The sequence below is a fragment of the Diospyros lotus genome, chromosome 2, assembly GCF_014633365.1.
Source record: "Diospyros lotus cultivar Yz01 chromosome 2, ASM1463336v1, whole genome shotgun sequence".
In the NCBI taxonomy this organism is placed as follows: domain Eukaryota; kingdom Viridiplantae; phylum Streptophyta; class Magnoliopsida; order Ericales; family Ebenaceae; genus Diospyros; species Diospyros lotus.
In genome coordinates, this window is record NC_068339.1 from 35,376,766 (window position 1) to 35,397,625 (window position 20,860).

Consider the following 20,860-nt stretch of genomic DNA (forward strand, 5'->3'; position numbering starts at 1 on the left):
GGCCCTCACCCCGTCGAGGTAATTATTCAAAGCAACTGTTGCGAGATCATAAAGCCACCACTCGTTAAAATCAAGGGCAAAGGCTGGGATATCAAAGAGAGAGAGGAAATATCCAGGGTCTAAAAGGTGAAAGACAACCAGAAGTGTACACCAATAGGTGGAAAACAAAGTCCCACTAGGAATTCAGCACCAAGAAATAGAGGAGGTGACGACAATACTGCAGTGAGTATGCGAAACAATATGAGAAAAGTAATAGAAGAAGTGTTGGAACAAAAGAAATTGGTCCTTGCCACTGAAGAGCAGTCCAAGAAGAAATCTCCATTCACCCGGAGTATATTGGAGAAGCCACGGTCGAAAAAATTCAAAATGCCACAAATTACTTTGTATACTGGAAAAGATGACCCGAATGATTACATTGAGAACTACAAATCGCTAATGATACTCCACGGCTGGGAAGATGAGATTATGTGTCAGGTGTTTTCACTAACCCTTACTGGACATGCTCGAACATGGTTCAAAGGATTGCCCGAGGCATCGATTTCATCATTTGCACAACTGAGGATAGAATTTGTCAAAGCTTTTGTAATCAATAGTCGAAAGAAAAGAGACGTGACACATCTTCTCAGTATTTGACAAGGGGCTAAAGAAACCTTACGACAGTATGTGGATAGATTTCGGAATGCCACTCTTGAAATTCGAAACTTACTGCTCGAAATGGAAATATCTGGGATGATGCAAGGGGCACGATTGGCATCTTTTCAAGAATCTTTGTCTTTGGATCCTCCAAGATCCCTGGCAGATTTGTTCGCCAAACAGGTATATACTCCACACCGAAGTTATGAGAACAGTGATAGGTGGAGAAGATAGGGAGCGAAAAAGAAAAGATCAAGAAGGTTAACACCACTCTACAAGATAATAAGAAAAGGTGATGAGACCAGACGCCCCTAGACGCCAATTTAATCATTATGCTCTACTTACCCAGCCCCGATCGACAATATTGGCCCCCGTGGAAGGTTCAGGTCTTATTAAACTCCCGAAGAAAGTTAATCACCCCATGGGAAGAAACCAAGGAGAATACTGTAGATATCATGGAACTCGGGGACACTCCACTGACCAATGTCGAGAACTTAAAAATCAAATTGAGATGCTTATACGGGAAGGACATTTGCAAAGGTATATAAGGGGAGAAGAAAGAACAAACAGGGAGCCTCGGAGAAGAGAATAAAGACCGGAGAGGCAAGAAAGACAAAACCCATGACAAAACAATGGGGGAAGGGACAATGGATCAGTTGTCCCCTCAGATAACATGCCCACGCACCAAGAAATACATGTTATATCTGGTGGCGAAACTTTAGCCGATCTGACCTCTGCTTCTCGAAAAGCTTATGCCCGCCAAGCCTACCAGGTGAACTCTATAATGGAGGTGCAAGATGATAAAGATCCCATCGTTTTTACACCCGCTGATAAGGGGGATATAATTATTCCCCATGATGATCCCGTAGTGATTTCAGCTGTTGTTGCAAAACACCTAGTTGGGAGAATCTTAGTTGACAGTGGCAGCTCAGTCAATCTCATTTATTAAAATTGCTTCGAGCAGATGCACATCTCCCATGATTGTTTGAAATTAATCTCCTCACCTCTGTACAGTTTTACATGAGAAACCGTGCAAGTCGCCGGAGTAGTACAATTGCCAACCACGTTAGGATCTGATCCACGAAGTGTAACCCGGTAAGCTAACTTTATGGTCGGGAAAATTTCATCAACGACATATAATATAATCTTGGGGCGTCCCTTGCTCAATGACATGATAGCAGTGGTTTCATCCTACTACTTGTTAATTGATTAGTGGTTAATTTTATAAAAATTTTGTTATAATTATATCCTTCTTTTGATCTTAAAAATAGTTTAAATTAGATATTAATATATATTTTATGGTTATATGCAAGTTTAAATTGAAAAATGAATGAAATGAAATTTTAAAGTAAAATTTAATAATAATAATAATAATATATAAAATTATATATAATACATATACATCATTATATGCATTCATGTAATATATATAATATAATATAATATATATATATATGTGCCATGTGTAATACATATATATAATATATAATTTATTAATAACATTAAATTATTTTTATTTTTTTTAGGCATGAAGAATTAAAGCCCATGAAGAAATCAAACCCATGGAGAAATCAAGCCCATGAAGAATTCAAGTCCATGAAGAAATCAAGCACATGAAAAATTAAAGTCCATGAAGAATTCAAGCCCATGAAGAATTAAGGCCCAATTTGAGCAACCCATGGAAGATATTATTTGGAGAAGGCCCAAGGATTATTTTTAATCCTAATGAAGATTAAAAACCAATTTATAGAAATTTATTTTTATTTTTTATGTGAGAGCTTTATTAGGTATGTTTTTTAGCTAAAATCCATTTAACTATTAGGTGGATATTATTGCTAAAATCCATTTAACTTTATGAATGCTTTATTAGGTATGTATTTTAGCTAAAATCCATTTAATATTAGGTGTGTATTATAGCTAAAATCCATTTAACTTTAAGTGTGTGAGTGCCCATTAGATATAATTATGTCTAGTTGAATAATTGAAATTGTGTGGTTTGTATTGCATCTTGTGGCCTATAAATAGATCACTTGATTGCATTTGTAAGTGTGATTATTATTCTTGAATCAAAGTTTAGTTGTTTCCTTATAATTCTCTCTTTGAGAATTGTTCTTGTTCTTTCCCCTTTTCTTTAGTATTCTCTCTTGTGATCTTACTTCATTCCTTTCTTCTTTTAAATTCTTATGCTATTTATTATTACTTTATTATTCACCGCCTAAATGGCCGGTTAATTTGTGCCTTTAAATTTCTGCAATTTTAATTCTTGTCATTTAATTATTCACCGCCTAAATGGACGGTTAGTTTATGCTTTTAAATTTCTTGTCATTTTAATTCTTGTCATTTAATTATTCACCGCCTAAATGACCGGTTAGTTTATGCCTTTAAAATTTCTTGTCATTTAAATTCTGTTATTTAAATTACGTCCTTTAAATTCATGTCAATTAACTTTTAAATGGAAATGAGTAGCTAAATCTAATCTTGAGTTAAGGCAAGGACACTGTCCAACGCCAATGATTCCCAAAGAAAGTTGCGCTTTAAATAAGTAACATTAATTTAAATTTCAGTATGAGTGTATCTTAATTATTGAGAAATCACTAGGTTTGGATTGGAGCGTAAGCCTAACTTAGAGCTTTCATGCCATGTATGAGAGTTACTAGAACTGGAAACGCTATCATACCCAAACCCGGATGATTAATTTAGTTGTTTTGTGTATTAATTGCAATTGAATTTATGGTGGTTGCTTAAATTAGAATCCCGCATATCATGTATGGGGATTGCTTAACCTAGAACTATCATCATCTCTAATTGCATTTAATAACAAACCCTCATATCTGAAATTAAATTAATGTTGCTAATCTTTTATGCTAAAATTTGGGAATCAACGGGTTGGCACTGAAATTGTCTTAACTCAAGTACTATCCAATTTTATATTCTCACTTAAAGTATTTATTTCAATTACTGCCTTAATTTATTTCCTAGTATCTGTTGTTTAAAAAACCATAAAAACCTTGTTGCCAATTTATCCAAATGCGTGTGTGCTTGTGTGACATTCTTTTTTATTTTGCCATAAATAAATCTCTCAGTGGACGACCTGGACTCATTCAGAAAATATAAATTTAAATTTGGACTACAACTGCACTCGTACACTGACGAGTATAAACCTCTCACCTAAACAAAGAAAAAAATATAAAATTTTTATTGTGTTTTGTTTTGTGTTTTAATTGCAGGGTGGGAGTGCAGTCATTAATAAAATTCCCGACGCCATAAGGAGTGGGACAAGTGCGTGGAGATCAGAGGAAAGCTCAGGCTTGCTATGTCTCTTCCACTAAGGGAAAGGGGAGGAACGAGACTCTATCAATTACTGAATAGCAATACAAAATTCTTTCACCAAGAAAGCCGTATACAAACCTCAACCGGTTGAGAAATTGGAGGTTATACGATTATGCGAGAGCAAACTAGAAAAGGAAGCGCACGTCGGCTCACAATTACCTGAGAAGCTAAAACATGAGATAGTAGTATGTTTGAAAGAAAATATGGACATCTTTGCTTGGGCACCAGCTGACATGCCTGGTATCAATCCAAAAGTAATCTGTCATCATTTAAATGTGGATCCTCATTTCAAGCCTATGCATCAGAAGAAGCAAAACATCACTCCTGACAAATTGGTAGCTCTAAAGGAGGAAGTCGATAAGTTGTTGGAAGCTGGGTTCATCCGAGAAGTATTGTATCCAGATTGGTTAGCGAATGTGGTAATGGTCAAAAAGTCAAATGACGAATGGTGAGTGTGTGTGGATTTCACAAATCTCAATAAGGCCTGTCCGAAAGATTCGTACCCACTTCCGAGAATTGATCAGCTGGTAGATGACACATCTGCATACCAATTATTAAGTTTCTTAGATGCATTCTTGGGATATCACCAAATAATGATGCATCCCTGTGATCAAGAAAAAACTTCCTTCATTACAGAAAAGGGAACTTACTACTACAAAGTCATGTCGTTTGGGCTTAAGAACGCTGGGGCTACTTACTAACGCATGGTAAACAAAGTTTTTAAACATCTGTTGGGCAGTACAATGGAGGCTTATGTGGACGATATGATTGTGAAAATTTTAGAGCAAGAGTCACATGTAAAGAAGTTATCCCAGGTATTTGAAGTATTTCGACAATACAACATGCGGATGAATCCCTCGAAATGTACCTTTGGAGTGTAGTCTGGCAAATTCTTGTGGTATATGATCACACAAAGGGGCATCGAGACAAACCCCGAAAAAATTCAGGCGATACTGGATATGGAGCCTCCGACATCAATTAAGGACGTTCAACGGTTAACAGGTCGGATGTCAGCTCTAGGATGCTTCCTCTCCAAGTAAGCCGAAAGAGAACTCCCATTCCTTCAAACATTGAAGGCTGGGAAAAAGTTTGAGTGGACAGAGCAATGTCAGAAGTCATTTGAGGCATTGAAAGAGTACCTGAAAGAAGTCCCCCTATTGACACGACCAAAAATTGGGGAAACATTATATGTGTATTTGGGCATAAGTGAAAGAGCAATAAGTGCAGTGTTGATTAAGAAAGAGGGACAATCGGACCGACCAATATACTATGTCAGTAAAGTTTTACAAGGTCCAGAAACGCGTTATCCTTTTGCAGAAAAGGTAGTCCTTGCCTTGGTGAATGCTGCTCGAAAGTTAAGACCCTACTTTCAGGCTTATTCCATCATTGTGTGGACGGATCAACCACTGCGAAGTGTCTTACAAAAACCAGAGTGTTCTGGTTGACTCACCAAATGGTCAATTGAACTGAGTGAATACGACATACAATTACAGCCGAGACAAGCCATTAAGGGACAAGCATTGATAGATTTTATAGTTGAATGCACAACCACTGGTGAACCAGATGTTGAAAATCAGTCAGAATGGTCAATGTTTGTTGATAGGGCTTCCAGCTCGAAGTGGGGCTGGGATAGTACTCATTCCCCCCGAAGGAGACGCCTTGGAGTATTCTCTACGATTCGTATTTCCCAATTCAAATAATGTAGCAGAATGCGAAGCATTAATTGCTGGGATAAGGTTAGCTCGAAAACTTGAGGTGACCCAACTGAAAACTCATAGCGACCCTCAACTAATTGTTCAACAATTTCACGGGCAATATGAGACTAGGGACTCGATAATGGCGCAATATCTACAAAAAGTCAAGGCCCTCGCACAATTATTCCAAAACTTTCAGTTAGTGCAGATTAATCGGTCCCTTAATAGCCATGCAGATGCCTTATCTAAGTTAGCATCAGCTAAAGAAACTCTCGGAAGAGCTGTACTTGTAGAAGTCCTTCATAAGCCCATCATAGAAGAGGACGAAGTGATATGCATCGATGTAGCCAATGATTGGAGAACACCTATTTGCAATTATTTGCTTAAAGGAGAGTTACCAAATGATCCAGTCGAAGCAAGGAAAATAAAAACTCGAGGAGCACGTTTCACCATTATTGATGGAATGCTATACAAGCGATCCTATACCATGCCACTCCTAAAATGTTTGGGTCCCCAAGATGCAGATTTGACGTTATCAGAAGTTCATGGTGGGGCTTGTGGTGAGCACTTGGGAGCCAGGGCCTTAGCGACGAAAATCATGTGAGCGGGTTTCTTTTGGCCCACGCTTCGACATGATGCACTAAAGAAAGTTAAAAAATGTGATAAGTGCCAACATCATGCTCCCATACAATCTGCCCCAATCTCGGAACTACAACCGATCTTTCAACCAATACCGTTCACACAATGGGCTTTGGATATCTTAGGTCCGTTTCCTCAAGCATTGGGTCAACGAAAGTTCCTTCTAATGGCAACAGACTACTTCACAAAATGGATTGAAGCTAAAGCACTTGCTACCATCACTGCTAAGAAGGTCAAAAATATGATCTGGAGGGATGTTGTTTGTCGATTCAGAGTTCCACGAATAATAAACACTGATCATGGAAAGCAATTCGACTGTGATTCGTTTCGAAGTTTCTGTGAAGATTTAGGAATTTGTCTACGAATCGCCTCAGTAGCATATCCTCAAGCTAACGGTCAAGCTGAAGCCAGTAACCGCACTATTTTGCATGGTCTAAAAACTCGTCTCGAAGAAGTAAAGGGAGCATGGGTTGAGGAATTGCCAACCATCCTGTGGGCCTATCGTACCACCAGTCGAGTATCAACGGGAGAAACACCATTTAATCTGGTTCATGGAACAGAAGCCCTAATCCCTGTGGAAGTAGCTGTTGGGTCTCCCAGACTAAATGCTTATGAAAACAACCCAGATGCTAGCAATTCTACATTGCTAAAAGAAAATCTCGACCTAGTTAAAGAGCAAAGAGATAAGGCAGCCATTAGATTGGCCGCATACCACAAAAGAATTTCTAGCAACTACAATTCTCGAGTGAGAAGTTGACCGCTGAAAGAGAACGACTTGGTGCTTGGAAAGTCAGCTATTACTAATACACTTCGAGAGCAAGGAAAGTTGCAAGCTAATTGGGAAGGACCATATCGCATCCAAAAGTTGATTGGACCTAACACATGCATTCTTCAAACACTTCAGGGGGAAAGTATGGGCAAAACTTGGAATCTAAACCACCTCAAGCTATACTACCCCCCTCAAATATGAGGAACAAATATAGTAATTGGTAATAGCGATGTGATTCCATGTAGAAGTGTAAGCGTGTGGTGTGTTGAACTAATTTGCAGGAAAAATGTTTGTTTGCTTTTTCTTGATTCACTGACGTAATTTATTCTCAGTTATGCACTTATTATATGGAGTCAAGACTTGTTATCCTGCCTTTGGCCCGATAACAAGGAAAAAGTCAAAACCCGTTGTCCTGCCTATGGCCCGGCAATGAGATCGAAAACCAAGACTTGTTATCCTTCCTCTGGCCCAGTAACAAGAAAAAAGTCAAAACCTATTGTCCTGCCTATAGCCTGGCAATGAGGTCGAAAACCAAGACTTGTTATCCTGCCTTTGGCCCGATAACAAGAAAAAAAGACAAAACCTATTGTCTTGCCCATGGCCCGGCAATGAGGTCGAAAACCAAGACTTGTTATCCTGCCTTTGGCCCGATAACAAGAAAAAAGTCAAAACCTGTTGTCTTGCCTATGGCCCGGCAATGAGGTTGAAAACCAAGACTTGTTATCCTGCCTATGGCCCGATAACAAGAAAAAAAGTCAAAACTCGTTGTCGTGTCCATGGCTCGGCAACGAGGTAGAAAATCAAGACTCGTTATCCAGCCCTTAGCCTGGTAACAAGGAAGAAATTCAAGACTTGTTATCCTACCTTTGGCTCGGTAACGAAGTAGAAATTCAAAACTCGTTATCTTGTCTAAGGCCCGATAATAGAATCAAAAAACCAAAGCATGACAACACACCTTCAGCATGACAATGAGACATTACAACAAAGAAAGACACTACCATAAAGTCAAGCAACTCATCTCAAGCTATTTTATCAATCAACATGATTCTTGCCACAAGTTTTCATATAAGGAATGTATTATGATGTGCAACACGACGATAAAAAAAAAAAAATTACGGACAATCTGAGCTTAATCATCAGCATCTGCGTCTGGGATCTCACCCTCCTCATCTTCTTCAGTTGTAATGTTGGGAAGGTTGATGTCATCTCCCGAAACTCCTAAATCTTGTAGGGCCTCAATCATGCTATCATCATCAGGTTGAAACTCATATGGTTCCTAGGGACCCGTTAAATTCTCCAAGTTATCCTTGAGTCGAGACTCTAGATAAGAATTGGGACTTAAGGAAAGTGGATCGTATCTACGCCAGTTTGGAGCTTCAAAGTTTTCTGCCTCTCGAGTGAAAACCAATTTTGGAAATGTCTCCCCCGGACGTTGAAATTCCAAGTATGAATGGGCCAAGTAGAAACCATACCTGGTAAATCCGATAGCATATTGGCCTTTTCTATACTGACAATCTTTTAAAAGGCGATAAGCCTTAACGGCTTCAGCACAGGCTGAGGCTTGTTGATCTTTGAGCTCCAAATTTTGCTTTCTAACCGTCACTAATTCCTCATGACCAAGTTTTAGTTCAAAGAGTCTCAAAGAATGCTCTTGGAGGAGTTGTTCATGGACAGTTTGCAGCTCAGTCTTTTCACGCTTCAATTCGGCTTTTCCCTTTCGCAAATCTCGGTCCATGAAGATTGGAGGTGTCGGCTTGGGCTTCAGTCAATTGCTTTTGTAACCCCTCTATGTCATGTTCATAGTGTCTCATCCTTCCTTTCAGATCTTGATGCTCGCCATCCCAGGCAGCCTTTCTATCCCTCCATCTAGATAGCTCACCCTCTATCCACTCGCAGTGAGCTCGACCGTGGGCATTCGAGGCCACAATTCCTTGAACAGCCTGAATAAGAAAGGAATACGAGTTAGAGATACAAAAGAGATAATCAAGTAAATTCCAAAGGGAAGTTAACTCACATTCACAAGTTGACATTTAGGCTCATCCATCATTCGGGGATAATTTGAACTAAAATGTTGATGTTCATCCCGAGGAAGAATTGTAGAGTAGATAAGACGAGCGCCTACTCCTGGATCCATGACAGAGTCTGATTCCAGGATGCCAGGGTTAACCTGAAAGTCTTGAGTGAAGACCTTTGCGCCGCTAGCAAGAATAAAGGGACCACGTGAAGGCTCATCCATAGGAGGGAAAATGGGAGGGCGCGCCATGGAGCGCTCCTCTCGTAATCTACGCCTGTCAGTACAATGAGGAATCGCTAAATTATGACACTCTTCATCGATCCGCTCCATATCTTGAGAAAAGCGAGATGAAGAACCTGGGACCCCCCTGGAACTATGGGTGGGAGGGGGAAAATCTTGCACGGGCACTTCAATAGCAGGAAAAGGGACATCCTGTTCCTCTTGGGCAGGCACAGCGTCCCTACACCTTTGACGCTTGCGTGAAGAATCACGAGCCCTCAATGAGGACGTACGCCTGAGCCCTCGGGGACGAGGAGGACGAGATCCATTTTAGGAGCCAGCTCCCTGAGTCTGATGGGGACTCATTGAAGGGTCCGGTTCTTGAGAAATTCGGGAGCTTGAGGAAGAAACAATCCCGCGATGAGGACGAGAGCCAGAGGAAGGGTTAGCTCCTCGAGAGGATCGAGAAGAGCCTCTACCCCTGGCGATCAGATTGTCGTCCTCATCCTGTCAATGGCGAGCGAGTTCTCTAAGCATGTCCATGTCTGCAAAATGAGCAAAACAAATCAAACATTTGAGAAATGTTTAAATACAAGAAAAATAGTGTGAGTATAGTGAAAAAGCTACCCTCAGGAGAATCCTCCTGGGGAGTGTTGAAAGTATGCAACGAATGCTCGAGAGCATCTTCTTCATCCTCCCCCTCTGTTTCCAAGATGTCTACATCATCTTGTCTTTCATGTTGGAAGACAGGAGAAGGGGGTTGATCCCCAAGCATAGGAACCCCCCAACCTGCCTCTTGGATATTTTCAATTGAAAGAAGGCTTGACAATTCTACTGGTCCCTTAGCCATGAGATCGTTTATTAACCTTCTATAAACCCGACGAATGTCTTGGGCAGTGGGTAATCCCCTCTCACATGCATCATCGTGATTCCAGACTCGTGGGGCATCCCAACTCGATGGCGGAATGACTACAAACCATATTGATTCAAACCTGTTCACTTTATTGGGGAGATCTAGCAAGAGATATAAGCCTCCCACTTTTTGAAAAGTATATAAACGTTTATGTCTGCTAATTTTCTTAAGCCAATAAAAGCCACATAAAAGATGGAGTGAGGGAGCTACGCGTCTTTTATGGCATAAGATAGAAAAGCCAACCAATTGTTCCCAACCATTAGGGTGAATTTGAGCTGGAACAATTCGATAATGACGAAGTAATTCCATGATAAATTCAAGCATGGGAAATCAAAGACCAAAGTCAAACGATGCGTAATGGATCCCTAAACATCCCTCGCCTACTTGAGTGACATCAGGCTCATCCATCCAAGGATATCTAGCCATAAAATTGGTTTGTGCATCGATGGCTTCCCAAGCCTTTAAAAAATCCCTCATGCGAAGTCTGAAAGGGGTATTCTCTAGGATTAGAGAAGGGTTGAGGGGCCCAGCATGCTTCATATGCACCATTATGAAAAAATGAGGAGTTTACCTTTAAGAAATAGAGTAAGCCGGGAGCAACAAAGTGTGACGTGAAAGATGAGAAAACTCTTGCAAGACATAAGAAGAAAATTAATACGATAATGGGGGTATTCAAAAGCTATGAAAAAGAATGCAGTCTGACATAGGTAGATGCCGGTCAACGCGATTATAAATTCATTGAGTGATGTTTCTTCAGATTCAGGGCCATGCGAAGTAGAAAATGAGGATACTTGGTTGGAGTTCGGCAAGGGCACTCGGTTAAACCGAATAGCCCAAAATCGAGTAGGAGGCACTCGGTTAAACCGAGTGCCCAAAATCGAGCAGGGGGCACTCGGTTAAATCAAGTGCCCGAAATTAATTATTGGCCACTCGGTTGTCCCGAGTGGAACCGAGTGGCCCAATGAACTTATTATGACACTCAGTTGAATCGAGTGCCCTCCATTTAGTTGGTTGCCACTCGATTAAACCGAGTGGCCATAAAAACTGAATGCCCCACATGCAATGTTGGGTTGACAGAAAAACCTTGATTTTCTTGAAGATGAAGAGTTAAAGTGAGCTCCTAACACCCTTATTTATAGGGTGCAAAAAAGCAGAAAAGTGTGGAAAAGCATGCGCATCTACAGAAAATCTCCAAATGCGATAGTTGCAAAATTGAGAAAAATTGTGAAAATTAAAAGTAGATGTCAAGCGAATTTGCAGGGCGTGTTACTCTTTTATCCAGAGCATCCGGACAAAAAAGTAGGGAGCAATTGATATGCCCATGCAAATACCGGCAATTAATTTCAGAGAAAGGGGAAAATTTACGCAAAAATTAGAAAAGTGTGTGGGTCAAACCCACTCGGTTTAGTGGGAAAAATTGAGTACATCTCGATTCAAGGGAACTGAGACCGACTCGGTTACATCAAGTGGCCACATAATGGTGGCCACATTTTTGCCTCGGTTTCGGTTCACAAGAATTGAGTGGCACTCGGTTCCTAAGTTTTGAGTGGCACTCGATTTAAATAATGGCCATATAATGTGCCCACAATTTTATCTTGGTCTTGGTTCTAAGAACCGAGACCCATTCGGTTTACATAAATCCATGGCCAAAACAGCAATTGGAAGCCATCAAAATGGCATGGGTTCTTAAAGAACCGAGTTGCACTCAATTAATGGAACCAAGTGGCACTTGGTTCCTATTAACCGAGTATTACTCGGTTGTTAAGAACCGAGTTCTACTTGGTTCTTTTGGATCGAAGTCTCAATCGTTTCCTTTGGCCAGATTCGAGGAGCTTCCAGCATATGATGCACCAATAAAAAATAGTTAGCTCCATCACCTTAGCTTCGGTTCAAAAGAACCGAATGCCACTCGGTTCTCCTAAAGAACTGAGTGCCACTCGGTTCTCTTAAAAGAACCGAGTGTCACTCAATTCTTCTTTAGAACCGAATGCCACTTGATTCCCACGAGCTTCACTCGGATTGCCGAGGCCCGTTTGATTCTCATTTTACAGGATATCTAGAGAATATTCTTCTCTCAAAGCTCTCGATGATTGCCACGTGTCTTTCAAAAAATCTGGGATGGAGACCATTCTGTCCCTTTCAGACTCTCCTATAAATATGAGGCTTCACTTCTAAGTTCGGTATGTTCATTATGTCTACTAATACTCATTTTCTCTCTCAAATACGTACTAATTGAAGCATTGGAGAGTTTGCGAGGGGTCACCCGCGCCTCTCACGATTTGCTCGTTTTATAGGTCCAATCGTTTCTCCATGATCAATTGTTTCTCTAGCTAGTCGGTTTTATCAAGGAACCAGTCGTTTGTCCAGCCAATCGATTTTAAGTAGGAGGCAGTCGGTTTTATCAAGGAGCCAATTGTTTCTCCAGCCAGTTGATTTTAATCAGGAAGCAGTCGATTTTATCAAAGAACTAGTCATTTCTCCAGCCAGTCGGTATTATCAAGGAGCCAGTCGTTTCTCTAGCCAGTCGGTTTTAATCAGGAAACAGTCGATTTTATCAAGGAGCCAGTCGTTTCTCCAGCCATTCGGTTTTAATTAGGAGGCAGTCAATTTTATGAAGACACAGTTGGTTCTTTCAGTAGTGTCATCCGGATGTAACTACTCATTAGCAAAGAATCGTCATCACGAGATTCTCTATCTATTTCTCTGATTATTCTTGGATACTAATATCTATTATGTATTTTCCCTATTATAAGTTCATTGTTGTAAGTTGGCTACAACAATTATATTTTAACTTATATTATTTATATATAATATTATAATAAGATAACTATTATTTATATATATATATTAATTGGCAGTGGTGTGAATTGAAGTTGCATTATTAAATATAATATTATAATATTAAAAGTTGAATTGGAGAAGACTCAAACTAGGGCTCGGCCAGTGCTTGATATATATATTATATTATAACATAATGAAACAAGGAGATGGGGAGTCATAGACAGTGAAGCAATTGGGAGGAGGCGCACAGTGAAGATCCAGAGGAGCAGCAGCCGAGTGCTTGAAGCATAGGCACACAATGAGGAAAGGAAGAAGGGAACGCAGCACATAGCACAGGGACGACTTAAGCATATTCATTGTGACCCAGATCTGCTTCAGATCTGGGCAGGGAGCATCCTCTCTTCTTCATTCAATTTTCTATTTTTATTTTACTTTAATAATGTTTAGCTAATTTATTTTAACTAGGGTTTGGATGGATTTTAATTTTGGGATTATGTGATTATTTGTTTAGTTTGATTCAAAACCTGATTATTATTTGCATGAGGATTTTATATTGTTGTGCTTAATGCTTTAAAGGATTGGCTACCTTTTAATGATTTAAAGATTTATGCATGACTGACTAAAGGATTGTTATAAATTAGATCCATAGGCAATATAAATCACATGCTTGACTATGAGATCGAAAGATGATTAGCTCATGTGTGGGGAATCGAGGAAGCTTAGTGAGTCAAATCCTCTTTCGATATTAGAGGTTTCCAAATAACTTAATGCTTATTTTTTTCGTTGATATCTGCTCAGAAATCTGACAGTGAAATTGAATTAATAAAGGATTAATATGACTTGAGAAAGCTTATTAATTAATTGAGGAAAATCCACTAACACATGCAAATAATTATAAAATACTGTAAGAGTATTTTTGATTTTGAATTCGGTTGAATAGATAATTACATAACTCAAATTAAATGAAATCTAAAATCCTAGTGCATTTATTAATTAATTTTTCTCACAAAGAATTCAGTTTTTCATTTATTTTTAATTTTATTCATCGAATTAATTAATTAGTTCAACTTAGGTTAAATTAAAATTGTTTTGGTATTGTGATTTAATACTCGTGTGATCGACATCTTTTCATCACTATATGCATATTTGACTAAGGTACACTTGCCCGAATTAATTGTGCATAAAATCACACATCAAGTTTTTGGCGCCGTTGCCGGGGACTAGTGTATTGCATATCAAAACTACATAAGTTAGCCTTAAATTGAACATCTTTTTGTTTTCTTGCAATTTTAATTTAATTTTATTATTTATTATTTTTTTCAACCTTTAGAAATTTTATTTTTAATTTTTAGTACTTTTCTTTTTCTTTGTAGGTTTCAATGGTGCATGACACGGTCTAGTGGTGGAGAATTGATACCCCTTGATTAAGAAATTGAAAAAACTCTGAAAAAGCAAAAGAAGGTGAAAAAGAACAAGATGGAGAAAGAACAACAGACTCAAAATAATCCAAGGACATTGAGCTCATATGCTACACCTACTCTGGATGGCACTTCATCAAGCATTAGGAGGCCCAATGTGCAAGCAAACAACTTCGAGATCAAGCCTGCAATTATTTAGATGATCCAGATTAGTGTATAATTTTCTGGCCCTAATGATGACCCTAACTCTCATATTGCTAATTTTCTTGAAATATGTGATACTTTTAGGCATAATGGAGTTAGTGAGGATGCAGTTCGACTTAGGTTGTTTCCCTTTTCCTTGAAAGATAGAGCAAAAGAATGGCTTAATTCTCTTCCAGCAGGTTCTATTACTACATGGAATGATTTGGCACAAAAGTTTTTATCTAAATATTTTCCACCTTCTAAAACGGCTAAATTAAGGAATGACATAACAATTTTTTCACAATTTGGTAATGAGTCCTTATATGAGTCATGAGAGAGATTTAAAGAAATGCTTAGGAAATGTCCTTACCATGGTCTACATGTTTAGATGCAAGTGCAAACTTTTTATAGTGGCATGAATCAATCTTCTCGTTCTATGTTATATGCAACTGCAGGTGGTACCCTTATGAGGAAAACTCTCGAAGAAGCATATGAACTTTTGGAGGAGATGGAAGCCAATAGTTATCAATGGGACAATGAGAGAGCAAATAAAAAGGGAGTTGGAATTTATAATGTTGATTCTATCACTGCTTTATCTGTTCAAATTGCTGAATTAAATAAAAATTTGGGTAATTTGGGGGGTTTCAGCTATGAATGCTTCTTCTTCTTCTTCCCATTTTCTTTCTTGTGAGCTTTGGGGGCGAGGGGGACATGCTAGTGTAGATTGTCAAGTAGGAAATCCTTTTTCTTCTGGTTCTTCTGAACAAGCTAATTTTATTTCTTATGGTGGCAACAGGTTAAATTTTAATCCCTACTCCAACACTTACAATCCAAGATGGAGGAGTCATCTTAATCTTTCTTAGAGTAATAATCAATAAAGAGTGCTCCCGGGCTTTCAACAACAACAACATCAAATTCCACAGGAGAAGAAGTCGAATTTGGAAGATATGATGGCAAAGTTTATCAATAGTACAGAGGCAAGAATGCAAAGCTTGGAAACTCAAATTGGACAACTTGCCCAAGCAATTTCAGAAAGAACACAAGGAGGCTTGCCTAGCAATACTGAGAAGAATCCAAGGGAGCATGTAAAAGCCATCACTTTGCGAAGTGGAAAAGAACTTGAAAGTAAAGAAAAAGATGAAGAGCATACAAAAGAGGAAGAAAGCCAAGAGCTTGAAGCCAAAGAAGAGGATCGTAATTTATCAATGGAGAAAAAGAGGAGTTCTTCTTCACTTAATTTAAAATCTTACAAACCTCCCATTCCTTTTCCTAAAAGATTTCTAAAGGCTAACTTGGATAAACAATTTGCTAAATTTCTAGAGGTGTTTAAAAAGTTGCATATTAACATCCCTATCCTCGATGCTATATCACAGATGCCAAGTTATGCTAAATTTTTGAAAGACATAATTACAAACAAAAGAAAGTTGGAGGAGTTTGAGATGGTGAAACATAATAAAGAATGCTCTGCAATTCTACAAAATAAATTGCCTCTAAAACTTAAGGATCCATGGAGCTTTTCTATTCCTTGCACTATTGGTGAAATTAATTTTGATAAGGCTTTATGTGACCTCGGTGCAAGTATTAATTTGATGCCCTTTTCTATTTTCAGGAAACTTGGATTAAAAGAACCAACACCCACCACTGTTTCTCTTCAGTTGGCTGATAGAAGTATCAAATATCCAAGGGGAGTAGTGGAGGATGTTTTGGTAAAAGTAGATAAATTTATTTTTCCTGTTGACTTTATTATTCTAGACATGGAAGATGATCATGATATGCCCCTAATTTTAGGGAGACCTTTTCTCGCCACCGGGAGAGCTTTAATTGATGTCCAACAAGGAAAACTTAGCCTTAGAATTAATGATTAAGAAGTTGTGTTTGATGTGTTTAAGGCTATGAAACATTCAAATGGAAATGAAAATGAAGTCTTAAGGATAGATTGCATTGATGATTTGGTGGATAGGAAATTTCATGCATTTAGGTTAGATGACCCCATAGAAAATTGCATTGCTAACTCTTTTGATGTGAATGATCAAATTTTAGATGAACAACACAAGGAGATTGTGGGCTATTTGGGAGAAAAGCAAAAATTCAATGCATCCAAAAGAGACAAATTGCTACATTTGGATGTTTCCTCTTCCTCTTCTTCGAAAGCCAGACCATCAATAGAGAATCCTCCTATTCTTGAACTTAAACCTCTTCCTTCTCATTTAAAATATGTTTATCTAAGGGATTCATCTACCTTACCTGTGATTATTTCTTCTTCTTTGATAGGTTTTGAGGAAGAAAAGTTGATGAGGGTGCTTATGGAGCACAAAAAGGCATTTGGATGGAGCATTGCTGATATTTATGGAATAAGTCCATCAATTTGCATGCATAAAATCTTGATGGAAAAAGGATTCAAGCCCATGGTGCAATCCCAAAGAAGGTTAAATCCTAATATGCAAGAGGTAGTAAAGAAAGAGGTGATAAAATGGCTTGATTCAGGTATTATCTTTCCTATCTCTAATTCTTCTTGGGTAAGTCCTGTGCAAGTTGTGCCTAAAAATGGTGGGATTACTGTGGTGAAAAATGAAAATAATGAATTAATTCGCACAAGAACAGTAACAGGATGGAGGGTGTGTATTGATTATAGGAAATTAAATGATGTTACTAGAAAATATCACTTTCCCCTCCCCTTCATTGATCAAATGATTGAAAAACTTGCGAGTCAAGAATTTTATTGTTTTCTCAATGGTTATTCTGGTTATCACCAAATTCCTATTGCTTCTGAAGACCAAGAGAAAACTACTTTTACATGCCCATATGGAACATTTGCATTTAGGAGAATGCCCTTTGGTTTGTGTAATGCTCCTGCAACATTTCAAAGGTGCATGATCTCTCTCTTTTTAGACTTCATTGATGATTTTATGGAAATTTTATGGATGATTTCTCTGTTTTTGGATCTTCATTTGATGCATGCTTGCATAATTTGTCTTTGGTGCTCAAAAGATGTGAGGAATATAACCTCATTCTTAATTGGGAAAAGTGTCACTTTATAGTTAGAGAAGGGATTGTTTTGGGCCACAAAGTGTCATCTAAAGGCATTGAAGTGGATCGAGCTAAAATTGAAAAACTTCCTCTTCCTAAATCCGTAACAGAAGTTAGAGGTTTTTTGGGACATGCAGGTTTTTACAGGAGATTTATTAAGGACTTCTCTAAAATTGCCAAGCCTTTAACTAATCTTCTAGTAAAAGATGCACCTTTTCAAATCACTGATGATTGTATACATGCATTTAATTGTTTGAAAGAGAAATTGATCCAAGCTCTTATAGTTTCAGCCCCCATGTGGAATTTGCCTTTTGAGATTATGTGTGATGCAAGTGATGATACTTTAGGTGCAGTTTTAGGACAAAGAATAGACAAGAAATTTCATACCATTTATTACGCAAGTAGAACTATGAATGAAGCACAAAAAAATTATTCAACAATTGAAAAGGAACTACTTACTGTAATGTTTGCTATTGAAAAATTTAGACCTTATTTGATATTGTCTAAAGTAATTGTCTATATTGATCATTCTGCATTAAAGTATTTACTTGTTAAAAAAGATGCTAAACCTAAGTTGTTAAGATGGATTTTATTACTACAAGAATTTGACCTAGAAATTAAGGATAAAAAAGGCATTGAAAACTTGGTGGCTAATCACTTGTCAAGATTAGATGGGGAGTATGTGGAAAGCATGGCTAAACAATCTTTGCATGATGAATTCCCTAATGAAAAATTATGCTTTGTGCGAGATAATGATGAACCTTGGTATGCTAATTTTCTTGTAGGTAATGATTTGCCCCCTGACATATCATTTCATCAGAAGAAAAAGTTTTTATCAGATGTAAGGTACTAGCTTTGGGAGGAACCATACCTATACAAGGTTTGTGGAGATGGCACGGTGAGGAGATGCGTACCACAAGAGGAAATGCATAGCATACTCAGTTTTTGTCATGACAAAGAAGTGGGTGGACATCATGGACCTTCTAAGACAATGGCCAAGGTTTTGCAAAGTGGCTTTTATTGGCCTACCTTATTCAAGGATGCTTATGCTTATGTAAGTGCTTGTGATCGATGCTAGCGGACAGGTAATATCTCAAGGAAAAATGAGATGACCCTCAACAATATTCTTATTTGTGATATTTTTTATGTTTGGGGCATTGATTTCATGGGTCATTTTCCTAAATTTTTTAATAATGAGTATATACTTGTTGCCGTTGATTATGTGAGTAAATGGGTGGAAGCTAGTGCATGTCCCACTAATGATGCAAGGGTTGTCATAAAATTTTTGAAGAAAAATATTTTCACTAGATTTGGTACTCCTAGAGCTATCATTAGTGATGGAGGTACACATTTTTGCAATAAACAATTTAAAAATTTATTGGCTAAATATGGTGTTACCCATAAGATGGCTACCCCTATCATCCTCAAACTAGTGGACAAGTGGAAATTTCAAATAGGGAATTGAAAAATATTTTGGAAAAGACTATGAGCTTGTCTAGAAAGGATTGGTCTTTAAAATTAGATGATGCACTTTAGGCTTACAGGATAGCTTTCAAAACACCTTTTGGAATGTCTCCTTATCAACTAGTTTTTGGTAAGACTTGTCATCTTCCTATTGAGTTAGAGCATAAAGCATATTAAGCTATCAAATTGCTTAACTTTGATTTGCAAGCCGCAGGTGCACAACGAAAGATGACATTGAATGAGCTTGAAGAATGGTGGCATGAAGCTTATGAAAATTCTAGGCTTTATAAAGAAAGAACCAAGGCATGGCATGATGCGCACATTAAAAAGAAAGAGTTCAAAGTTGGAGAGAAGGTTCTTCTCTATAATTCTAGATTGAAGCTTTTTCCAAGCAAGCTAAGGACTTGTTGAATCCAGAAATCCGACCCATCTTCTTCAAAAGAATAAGACCAACAATTTTTGAGCACTTCAAGAAGGCCTACATCAGGGTAGTATTGCTTTTCTTTTCTTCTTTTCTTATTTTTAAACATTGGGGACAATGTTTAATTTAAGTGTGGAGGTGGGAAATTCAATAATTCTCAATTGTTTTGATTGCCAAAGAAAAAAAAGAAGAAGACATATATACTGTGCATAAATGATGATTTTCTTTTAAAAAAATGTTTTATTTTCATGTTTAAGCTGATTTCATGTTTCCCATATTAACTTTGGTTCAATGCATAGTTAATTCAAGATTGTGAATTCTTCTATTTGATTATTGATTCTAGGTTTAAGAGTGTTAAAGAAAATGAATTGATTATGCCGGATTATCATGATTGTTGAAATATATGCTTCTTGATAAAATTCATGGGATTTTGTGATTATGCATGATTGATTGTGTGAGAATAATATTGTGATTATTTCTCGAAACTATGCTTAAATAGAGTTGAAGTAAAATGGGATGAGAAAAAAAAAGCAAAAAAAAAAAGAAAAAAATTGCTATTGCTATTTATCTACTCCTATATTTTGAGCTGCTTAGTAGTAACTGGGGGTTGACAGTGTGCTCCTGTATCATCATTCACATCAAACAGTAGTTCAAAATATGAGTATGCAAATGCATTCTAAGCAATTATTTAGGAGAATAACCGGGTGTCTTCATCACAAAATGTTGACATTTGCGTCAAAAGCCAAGTAATGCTTAGGAAAGATTGATTCAAAAAAAAAAAAAAATCATCCCTGTTACTCCTTATGTTTGTAGTAGTGGGGAGAAGTGATTGCAAGAAAGCTATTGCATGATTTAATTGTGTTATTTGCAAGGTTTCATGAATTAATTTTGAAGTATGCATGGCATCAAAAGTGATGATTTTGCATAACTAATTCTTTTAATTGATACTTTTGATTTAGAGTTAATATGATAATATGTATGGTAACCAATTTTGAGATTAATTATGCATTGATATATTATTGGAATTCTTGATTTTGGCCTAGCGTGAAAATGAAATGTTTATTTTGTATTTATTCTTTTATTTGCTTGAGGACAAGTAAAAGGTTAAGTTTAGGGGTATTTGATAGGGCTTAATTGTTTACATATTTTTTTCTAATTTTTATCTTAATCTTGTTTTAATTTTTCTACATAAATGTGTGTTTATATGGATTTTATATTATTTTAACCTCTTTTTATAAGAACTCGACAAAGAAAATTAATTTGAAGATTTAGGCTTAAAAAGAAAAAAATATATATATTATAAAGTTAATTTTAAAATTAATATCAAAATTAATATTATAATATAAAATAAATAA

At 37.5% G+C, this 20,860-nt stretch overlaps 1 protein-coding gene and 1 non-coding gene across 2 annotated transcripts; one reads left to right on the forward strand and one right to left on the reverse strand.

The window, feature by feature from the left end:
- The first annotated feature begins 714 nt into the window (after positions 1 to 714).
- Positions 715 to 5,408, forward strand: LOC127794788 (uncharacterized). The gene is made up of 5 exons (XM_052326039.1): positions 715 to 816; positions 3,861 to 3,912; positions 4,003 to 4,411; positions 4,703 to 4,778; positions 5,040 to 5,408. Exons 1-5 carry the CDS (start codon positions 715 to 717, stop codon positions 5,406 to 5,408), a joined length of 1,008 nt encoding a protein of 335 aa, XP_052181999.1.
- Positions 5,409 to 14,864: 9,456 nt separating this feature from the next.
- Positions 14,865 to 14,971, reverse strand: LOC127796109 (small nucleolar RNA R71). Its single transcript, XR_008021938.1, has one exon. It is a non-coding gene; the product is annotated as a small nucleolar RNA R71 (small nucleolar RNA).
- Between the last annotated feature and the right edge of the window lie 5,889 nt (positions 14,972 to 20,860).